Source organism: Bufo gargarizans, chromosome 6 (genome assembly GCF_014858855.1).
Source record: "Bufo gargarizans isolate SCDJY-AF-19 chromosome 6, ASM1485885v1, whole genome shotgun sequence".
NCBI lineage: Eukaryota > Metazoa > Chordata > Amphibia > Anura > Bufonidae > Bufo > Bufo gargarizans.
Window position 1 is genome coordinate 83778333 of NC_058085.1, and position 10865 is coordinate 83789197.

The 10865-nt window shown below is 44.4% G+C and overlaps 1 protein-coding gene across 1 annotated transcript; it reads left to right on the top strand.

The window, feature by feature from the left end:
- Positions 1 to 2229: 2229 nt before the first annotated feature.
- On the top strand, positions 2230 to 10314 carry EMILIN3 (elastin microfibril interfacer 3). Its single transcript, XM_044299473.1, has 4 exons — positions 2230 to 2414; positions 3216 to 3338; positions 4140 to 4402; positions 8478 to 10314. The coding sequence occupies exons 1-4, from the start codon at positions 2230 to 2232 to the stop codon at positions 10268 to 10270; spliced, it is 2364 nt and encodes a 787-aa protein (XP_044155408.1). The 3' UTR covers positions 10271 to 10314.
- The last annotated feature ends 551 nt before the right edge of the window (positions 10315 to 10865 follow it).

The window sequence follows — 10865 nt, forward strand, 5'->3', positions numbered from 1 at the left end:
GCCGACTTCGGATTCCAGTTTTAAAATAGTTTTCAAGTTGAAAAATTGATGTTAGAAGTTATTCACCGAAATTTCACCTCCGTGGACTCAATACATTTGAATGCTGTACAGAGACGGATCTCCGTACACCATTCAAACAAAGTTTTGACCAAAGCGACTTTGGATCTATGATCCAAAGCTCGCTTCACTCAGCACTACAGATGACCTATTTGATTGGTGGAGGTCCGACAACCAGGACCCCCGCCAATCAGCTGTTTGAGAAGGCATCGGGGCTCCCAGTAGTGATGCAGCCTTCTCTCAGCTCACCACGCACAGCGCCGTACATTGTATAGCGGATGTGCTTGATACCGCAGCTCACCCCTATTCACTTCTAGGGTGCTGAGCTGCACCTAGGCCATGTCATAGACCAAGCAGCGAGAAGGCCGTGGCTCTACTGCAAACTCCAGTGCCTTCTCAAACAGCTGATTGTCGGGGGTCTCAGGTTTCATACTGGCGATCTATCCAGAGGATAGGTCATTAGTTATAAATGTTTTGAAAAACTCCTTTAACATATCTGGCATGTCTGTGGGAAATGGGATGAGGAGCTACTGGCAACGTTTTATAAAAACTGGAGTACTAATTCCTGGCAAATTATCTTAAAATGTTCAAAAATCTGATGTGCTGTGTAAATAGGGAAAACAACATACCCAGGATTTGGTACTGGTGTTAGTTTGTGTTCACACTATGTTTGTGATGCATGCTACTGGTACTTTAGGGTACGAGCACTCATATAGAAGGAAATCCATAGTGTGCAAAATCTGCACCGAATAGATCAGATGTTGCAGCAGATTTCAATGCAGAAATACTGTGGATTTGCCCTTTGCAGATGAACCTGACGTGCTACAGATATAACATCCATTCTTCTTGGTGGGATGTTTGCTTATTTATTGCTGCCATGTATATTCTTCACCATTATTATTGTTTGGTTGGGTTTTTCGAAGAACATGTCCACAGCATGTGGATGAGATTTGCAAAAACGCTGTGGATTTTCCGCCCTCGAATGCACAATGTCTACGTCGCATGCGGCCTTACCGCCAGGCGAACATCTGTATAGGTTAAGAGCATTTGCCAGCGTAAACTCCGACTATATATACGGTAATACTCTAAATATATATTGCATGCAGCCATAAAGATAGACTAGTTAATGGTAATAATAACACCAAATACACAAATTAAATACAAAATATTGGCTAGAATATATGCTAACGATGAAGCAAGAGGAAAGGGGCCCTAAGCTGAATGGAGTCACATAGGGGGCCAATAATCACAAGCATGCTCGTGGCTGCAGCCGAGCAGGTTCCTGTGCACAGCTGCATCTGCTATCATTCCCAGTCTGTGCACTGTGACTCCCCTCCATGTGTCAGGATGAGGTGGCAGGCAGTGCTACTGAGCGCTGCGCACGTGTGCTTTCAGTGCATGTGACACATGGTGCCAGCCTTAGTCTCATGTTGCTACTGGCAGAGGTAACACAGCTTCAGGAAAGGGCAGTGCAGGGGGGTATATTATTCTAATCCCACAAAAACTCCTCCTCTCCCTCCACCCCAGTCACCCCCTCCCCTTTAACAGGTCTGGGGTATAGAGGGAGCTGTGAGGAGCTGACAGGGACAGGGGAGAGAGGGAGACTGGAGAAAGTCCGGGAGTGATAGAAAGTATCAGGCAGAGAAACAGAAGACTCACAAAGTTGCAACCCAAATAAAGAGAAGCATCCATCTCTCTGGAGTGGAGAGGAAAGTGCACTGAGGAGGTGTGGACGATGCAAAATAAAGACTCAGAAGAGAAAAAGTGAGAAGGTAAAAGAGGACAGAAAAAAGGATGGAAACTCTGATGGTCTGAGCCAGCAACCCTAGCCAAAGACTGTCACACTGAGTGGCACTGATACTCACCCGGTGACACCAAAGGACAAACATCTCACTAATAACTTCCAAGGAATCTTTGATTTTGTGGTCAAGGACAAAACCGTTGTGTTTGCAGACCTCTGGAGTGTGCCTGGTACAGTCTTTTTTACTGGAAGAGTGCATCCGATAGACGAGAGCCCACTTGGACTGCAGAATAAATGTAAAGTCCTCCTAACCTCCAGAGACCCCTCTGCTTGTGCCACAGAGAAAGGATATAGACATTTTAGATCCTCACTGTTGACCCCTCTGTATTCATCATCAGTCCTCGCCGTGCGTACCATCACCCATTAGAAGAATGGAGGGCTGGCTCCTCAGGATCTTGTATTTAGTTGCCTTCTCTATGTGTTTTACTGGGTTACTATGTCCAGCGGATGCCAAAGGAACATATTACCAACCTCCAGCCCATGGAAGGTTCGTTCACAGCCTTTATACCTCAAGCTCTCAACCTCAGACTTACGGCAAGCCCATTACCAGGCACAGGTAATACAGGAAAAGTATGCATATGTCTATCAGTGTACGGTATTATAATGTGAGTTTACAGGTGTGCTGATTTCTGTATTCATACATTGTAGAAGACTTTACCTGTAACCAATGAGTCAATTGCTGCAAAAACTATCAATGTGCACAGAGCAAATATATTCATATTATAGGTCTATTCACTGCACGCCAAGTACTAGGCGCAATCAAAAGTGAGCAGCTATGATGTGAAGACTATTGTCCTACTGTCTATACCTACAGTGTATCGGATGGAGCAGTTCCGGGAGTTCTTCCTAGTGCTAAATATGCTCAGCTCTTTTTTAAATAATACAAAAGCCACTGAAAATTGGGTCCAAGAACGATAGGTTATATTTAAGACCAAAGCCCCCAAAAAACCTGAAGAACACATGTAGATAGCCTGTAACGCTTCAGCTGTTGTATGAATACAGCTAGAAGCCTGCTGGGAGTTGTAGTTCAGTAATGAGCCCGGGCAGAGATTACTGGACTCTTGCTGAATATTTGTTGTGGTTGCATGAATCCATTATTTCAGAAAAGTATGTTAAAAATTAAAGGAACAATATTTTACAAGCTCATATAACGGCTCTTTGACTGAGTTCCCTTGTTCTTGCATGTTTCTGGCATTCTGCCTGGAATAATGTAGGAAAATTGAGTCTGCTATTGCCAGCGCCCCTCATGGCATTCCGATTTATCAATATGCATACAGTTTCGTAGGAAATTGCTGCATTGGTGTTTCCAGACTTTTCTATATATGTTTGTCTTATGCCCGTCTCCTTTCTGTTGTAGGAATTATTGTGTGTACGTGGTCGAGAAGAATGTGACCTGCACGCTGCAGGATGGCACAGAACCATATATCAAAGCTGAGTACAGGAAGTGCAGCTGGGGACCCAAGTGTCCAGGGACTGTAATGTAAGTGTCCGTGCTGAAAGCCAGCATGGCCGAGGCCCCTAACATCATTTGGACTTCCTTTCATTTAATGCATATACAATGCATTAGGGAAAATTTCATAGAGAACCAACTAAACAGTAAGTTTGGGTACATTCGTATATGCTCTTTGTCGGAACAGCTTGCTGGATTTTGCCGGATCTGGCATTGCATATGCTCTCTGCCGGAACAGCTCGCTGGATTGTGCCGGATCGGCCATTGCCGGATACGACATTTCACTGCTGGATCTCTGTTGACTATAATGGGGTCCGGCCATAATCCAGCCACTTTTCGGCTAAATTGTCCGGTTTCAGCTGGACAAAAACCATCGTATGCAACTTTTTGGGGTCTGACCGACAGTCAGCACTTCCGCCGGTTCTCCTTAACGGGGATGTGAACATAGCCTCAAACTGTTGCATGCTATGGTTTTTGTCTGGCCGACAGCCAGCATTTGAGTTGCATGAGCCTGCCAGATCTGCTAGCGCAGATGCGAACGTACCCTACATTGCAATACCCAGAGGAGATGCGGGGAGAACTTACAGGCTCCATGCTGATGTTGCCCTGTTCATACTGGAGTAAAGATACCGACTGATCCACCATAATGCACTAGTCATCTCACTGTGTATTATAGATATGAGGTTCAGGGCTCTAGTACATAATAATTTATTGCATGTTCCTTCTTTGGTATTGCTGGAAATAGGAAGTTCAGCAGCAACCGGCAAAAGTTGTTGGTACAGATGAGTGGAGGCAGATTCGGTTATCATTCATTTTCTTTTTTGTAAACAGGTATAGGACTCTCTTCAGACCCAAGTACAAGATTGGATATAAGATAGTGACTGAGCTACAGTGGCGCTGTTGTCCTGGGCATTCAGGGGACTCCTGCCACGATGGACCTCCTGTCCAGCAAGGCCTTCTTCCACCCTATATAGGATCCAAAGCTGCTCCTGGGCAGAACCTCTTCCCTCCGCCCAAGACTCCACCTACCTATTCCAAACTGCAGCCAGAAACTCTTCCTGACCCACATGCATCACCCAAGAAGAGTGGCTATGGTAAGGAACATCATATGAAAAAGCTAAAGGACCTTCTACACAGGCAGATGATTCATACAGACATGTTCCCAATCATAGCCCCACTGGATTGGGGGATAATTATTAGAGATCTGTCCCTTGTGAGAATGCAGTGGTAGGGTGCACGTGCCATCACTGCTTCAGTTACTTCTACAGGACAGATGGAGATAGCCCAGTGTCCCCTAGAAGTGAGTGGAGCAGAGGTCTTGCATCTGCACTACCACTGCATTCTCACAGATGACTCCAGAAACACCATTATTATGATCACCGGAGTTCTCGGTTGTCAGACCCCCAGCGATCAGATAATTATCCTCTGTCGTATGTATCACAACTTAAATATATTGCACAATATTAATATATTGCACTTGTACGCATTCTGTGTTATACTCCAGAACTGCATACTACAGACTCCAGAGCTAAAAATCTCCCAGAATTCCCTGCAGATTCTGTGTGTGCACAACACTTGCTTTGCTGATGTGCACCTTTAGACGCGGGACTGTACAGTAATCTGATGTGGAAGAAAATCACTGAAAATAATAGCATTTTTAAACTCCGCTAAGTTGTAAGGGGTATGTCTTATGGCAAGCTTGCTGACTGTTTCCAGTAACAAACAGTAGAATTGTGCACGCCGCTCTGGATTGTGAATTCAGCATCAGTACAAAATAAGTGACTTAGTAAAGATATTGGGCCAGATTTATCATTAGCTCAAGTCAGAATAATTGAGTGAAAAAGTCGCAATTTTTTGCGCAATCGCTTAAACTGCGCAACATTTTGCGACTTTTTTCTGCTCTGCACTATGCTCTCCAGTTTTCTGAAAGTGGGCGTGTTTTCTTATGTAAATGAATCTCTAGACAGATTTACTATTGCGACTATTTAAAAAGTCGCAAATTCACTCCAGTGAGGACCATGCTTATCTTATGCGACTTTTTAATAGGACATGCGACTTTTTCGTGAAGATGTGCGACCTTTGTAAAGCTGCTTACTGAAGGTCAAACTGCTACCGTCAAACCACATTTATTACAGTCTTAAAGGGCCAATCATAAATCTGACTTGGCTAAAACTGACTTTAGCCATATGTGAAAGTGGAGTGAACTGTCAGAGTCATGATAAATGTGGCCCATTGTATATTTTACATAGTGGTTGCTCATGGGGAGAGGGGTGTGTAATGTGTGTGGTCATCTTAAAGGAGTTGTCCAGTTTCCAATATTAATGACCTGTCCTCAGGATAGGTCATCAATATCAGATCAGTAGGGGGTCCGACTCCCAGTACCTGCATTCTTTTCATACAACTGATCGGCGGGAATGCCTGGACTCAGACCCATGCCGTTCTGATACCGATGACCTATCATGAGGATTAGCGTTGAGCGAATCAAGCTTTGGGTCCAAGATCCGAAGTCGATTCGCTGAGAACTTCATTTGAATGCTCTACGTAGACCCGTCTCTCCAGACTTTGGTGATAACTAATTTCCCTCACCGCGTCTACGTACAGCATCCAAACGAAGTCTCGAGCGAATCGACTTCAGATCTATGATCTGAAGCGTGCTTCGCTCAACACTAATCCTCAGGATAGGTCATCAATATAGGAAACCAGACAACCCCTTTAATGCTTCTCCACACTACAATAATTAGGTTTATAGGTTTCCATAAATGTAATCCTGAGAATAACCACTTTGGTAGTCTAGTATTTTAAGTGGCTGATCTTATGGCTTCCGGATACAGGACTACATAGCAATGGACTGTTACTCCGTACTGTAACTCTGATAGGGTATAATGAAGAGATCCACACAGATGCATTGCTAATTCTCCCCTTCTCCTCTAAGCTTCTACATGCACCTTGTACTGAAAAATTAGGGACACTGGACCCCTATTTTCCTGTAATATGCATGCCCCACCTCGTATGAGTGTCCCTCACCTATCAGACAAAGCTTGCAGATGGGTCAAGTACTAGGCTTAAAGAGAATCTGTCATCAGGTATGTGAGGGTGGCATGAAATAGTGACAGTGACCCCAATCCAATCAATGTCTAATTTATGGGTGGGTGTAGTTGCCCCTTATCAGCCTCCTCAAAGACCAAGAAAGTAGTCTTTGAGATTCATGAGCTGCGCCGCCCGTGCATCCTCGGATCCTGCTGCAGTTAATAAAGGGTGGTTTTATCGCAGCTCATGAATATGACAGACTTCTCTGCACAGCATTGAGTATCTTCAGTTACCCAAAACTACACCAAGCCATGAAGACGACACCATTATACATCAACATAATCAATGTACCTGCCACTACTTTAGGCTACATTCACACAACCGTATTTTTGGCTCCAATTTTTGCGGGACGGGTGTGGACCCATTCAATTTAATGGGGCTGCAAAAGATGCGGACAGCACACAGTGTGCTGTCCGCATCCGTAGATCCGTTCCGCGGCCCCGCAAAAAATATAGAGCATGTCCTATCCTTGTCCGCAATCGCGGACAAGAATAGGCATTTCTATCATAGGGCCGGCTACATTCACACGGCCGGTATCCGTGTTTTGTGGATCCGCAATTTGCAGACCGCAAAACACATACGGTCGTGTGGATGTAGCCTTATGCTGCTCTCAGCTAGGGCAGCATAAACCTAGTAACATATTAATAGGACATGTTGTAGCCAAACTCCATGGTCATATTTCTACCAGGGGTGTCAAGCAGTGGTAATAAAAAGGTGCCATAGAGTGCAAACAGAATACTGCTATACAGTGCTAATAAACTATATCTATAATGACCAATATAACAAGAGTCTGACACTGTCAATATGATTATGCCCCACACCGTTAATAAAGCAGTGCCACAAAGTGCCAATGTAAAGCTGCGTTACAATACCAATATAGTGAACGGTATTACCAATATACAATTTCAATACATTTCCAATATAATTGTGCCATGTAATGATAATATAGTGGTATTTACAATATTAACAAAAGTGTAATATACCGTCATATAATGACCATGTATAAGAGACATACAATGGTATTATAATAGCTCTAACCATATCTGTGATATACAGTGCACACACAACTGGGGCCTTACAACACTGCAAGCCATATAGTTGACTACTGTAGCTATAATAGTGCCCATAAAATCACCCACAGTAATGTTGTTATAATGTCATAATAATGTCCAAAGCCACCAGTGTGCCTGTACATGGCTCCAACGATTTCTGACCTTATACATATGCAGTACCCCAGAAGGACTACTGCAAAAAATAATTACTATTGACAGAGTTAATATAATGTTTCTCGAGTTAAATGTTGTGATGTACATGCACTTAATAGCAAAGTATGGACAGCATATGGCAGACGGTGTTAGGTTGTCAGTATGATGGACCAGGTCTGCCCCCTGGTTAGATAGAGTCTAGTCTTAAGCAGCTTGAAGGAAATACGTGTGTGAGAACCATAGTCTCTGAGCCTACAACTGCCCAGAAAGCAGCCAGATTACCATAGCACTCCAGAGAGAAGAAGATTAGAAGGTCTAGAATTTACAAGACCATGCACTGGATTGGCTCAGTCCAGGAAATTACGAAGGAATTAACAAGAACCTCATTGCATGCCTGTGCTTCTGCTCAGAGACAGCAAAGTGTCTTTAGAGAGAGGAAGTACTATAACCACCATCATTGTTGCTGTCCATATGCTGCTATTGGGATAATATTGCACTGCGATGTACAGTAGAACGGCACCCATCAGGCAGGAGCCCCAATACAAGGATGAGCCCTTTAGTTACGCCGCACTTGGGAGCGCTGGAGTGGAGATTGACACCCTGGTCTGTAAGTACTACCACAACCCTCAGAGCCACAACCACCACTGTTATCCTCTACACACTCCTCCTGGGCTGATGCTTATAATTCTGTGCTCGCAGCATCTCTGCTATCCATGTACCATCAAATAAGTGGCTATTCTTTCTCAGTTTTTCACGGTCATTTGAATGTGGCCTCAGAGTCACATTGTTGCTTGTAACGCAGCCATAATGCCTGCACTTAGAATGGTCTTTTCTATAATTACAAAAATGGTAAACCATAATTGTCTGCATTTTTCAGGAAGAAAATTGGCCCCAGTGTTTGGAGAACGTATGGACCGTGTGGAAGAAGAAGTCAGACGCCTATCACAGGCTTATGACAGCATGCAGGGAATGATAAGCGGTCTGGGAGACTCTTTACGCCTTACCATCCAGGAGGACACTAACAAGATGATTGGTTCACTAGTGAGTGGGCCCAGTTCTTCCTCACAGTCCTCTGTTGGCTTTGGGATGATTCCTGATGCATTGGCTGAGGCCCCACATATCCCTGGTGACTTGACTGGGAAAGTAGCTGAGGTGAGTGAGATGCTCCGTTCAAAATCAGATCTTCTAGAAGAGGTAAATGGGATGGTCATGGGCCATGAAGCACAGCTCCAGCATCTACTAGAAGCTGCAAGACCGTCTCCACTTACATCCACTGAAATGTTAGAACAGTTTTTGGAGGGAAAGCTGGCTGAGGCTCAGGCAAAGCTTTTGGATGGAATAGAGGCTCGGCTGCATAAGATTCAAGGTAGCTGTGATGTCAAAGTACAAGCAGTGCAAAAACAATGCCAAGAGGCTGAGCAGGCAGTAGGTCACAGAATGCAGCAAGAAATGGATGGGCGAGAAGTGGCAGTGAGAAGAGAGATATTAGGATTAACTACCAAAGTACAAGGAATAAGTGCACCTGATGGCTGCTGTGGGCGCCTGGAGGAACTCAGCAGACGTGTAGAGGAACTGGAACGTAGCATGCGCCAGCTAACTGAAGACCACCATGCCCTAAGCCAGAAAGTGGATGTAGAACTCACAAGGCTTATGCTGGAACCACAAATTGGAGTGAGACTGGATGAAGTGGAGAGCAGACTCAACTATACTGAAGAGGGTGTCAGGAGATGTTGCCAAGAAGGAGAAGAAAGAGGGCACTTCTTGGTAGAGTTGGATGGGGTGAGGGCCTCTGTGGATGACAAAGTAAGAGTCTTGGAAGAGAGGCTGCTGACAGCTGTTGGAGAGCTCACCAATGCCTCAGCTCCTATGGCACTGGATGGAGCAGTGATGCCACTGCTGGATGCACATTTGTCAGGGGTAAGGAAAGAAGGTCTTGAAGTTTTAGATGGGGTACAGAGTCGACTTGCTGCTGTTGAAGAATTGTGTGCTGCTGGTTGCTCCACGTCAGTAGGAGAATCTCTCATAGAGGTTCACACTGAACTTTCACAATGCCAAAAGCAGAACCAGGATGTTCAAAAACAGCTAGGTCATCTCAACAATACCATTCTGGGCATCAAGAGGCAATTTGAAAGACAAAAGGAAGAAGCATTACAAGGTGAGATCACTCTACTGCAAGTTAACTTGAGGACCATTGGGCGCTCTTTGCATGGTTTGGAGGAGTCTGTAAGTAGATTTGCTGATACTGTAGTCCAAGTCAACTCAACTGCAGAGGAACGTGGAACCCGAATAACTGAAGAACTGCTCACTGTTCAAGGCCAAGTAGATGGACAAGGTTCTGAAATCCGCACCAGCAAATCACAGCTTTTAGGTTTGCGTGGGGACATGGAGAGGATGAAAGCACGACTTGCAGGACAAATGGGAACCTGTCATTCCTTGGCTCGTGAATTTCAAGGGGAGATGTCCAAGTTTGAACATAGGGTGGCTCAGGTGGAAGGGTCTTGTGGGACTCAAGAAACAAGTTTGCTTAGTTATCTGGACCAGGTTAACAGCACACTCGTATCTCATGAGCAGGGCCTGGAAATCCTCAGACATGAGATGAGCAAATTCAACCATCAGGTGCCAAGCCTGGAACTGCCACCCACCACACAAGAAACTACAGGAAAGAAATAGCAAGAGTAAAGTGGTGCAGCAAAACTTATTTAAACAGTGGCAAAAAGTAGGTATAAACTGGAAAGCAAAATGCCCAAGTGGCAGGACAGGAGGGGACCTAAAAAAAAAAAAGAAGAAAAATCATAAAAATGTATGTTCCTTGATTTTGGGGCAGCTAAGCCACTTTGGGAGGGTAAATTTACATTGCCTTGTGGTTGTCTGAGATGATAAGGCAATGTAGGGATGTGTATGGTGCTAGGGCATTATTAATATACCAAGGACTAGATTTGAATAATTTATATATTTCATTTACTTCCTGTTATCAATTATGCACTGCAGGGGGTGGATGACCTTATTAGATAACCCTACTATATGACGCAACCCTGTCCCTACAAGAAGTCCTATCTTCATGCGCTGTAGCAAAACAAAGCTCAAAAATGCACAAAAAGTACACAAAAATCTATGTACAAAGCAGAAAACACTAGGTACTAAAGGTGAAATATCTACAGATATACAGTAGGTGTCATCTGCTTGGGTACCACCAGTACACTGCCTGAGCACACTATAGTCACAATACCCTACTCAGTTCTACTGCTTTGCACATACTCCTCCTACT

What these genes read in the sequence shown, in the direction of transcription:
- EMILIN3 (XM_044299473.1), top strand. Translation starts at nt 2,230, where the DNA reads ATGGAGGGCTGGCTCCTCAGGATCTTGTATTTAGTTGCCTTCTCTATG. An exon ending in AAGCCCATTACCAGGCACAG is followed by an intron (nt 2,415 to 3,215) that starts GTAATACAGGAA and finishes TTTCTGTTGTAG; the next exon opens with GAATTATTGTGTGTACGTGG. An exon ending in AAGTGTCCAGGGACTGTAAT is followed by an intron (nt 3,339 to 4,139) that starts GTAAGTGTCCGT and finishes TTTTGTAAACAG; the next exon opens with GTATAGGACTCTCTTCAGAC.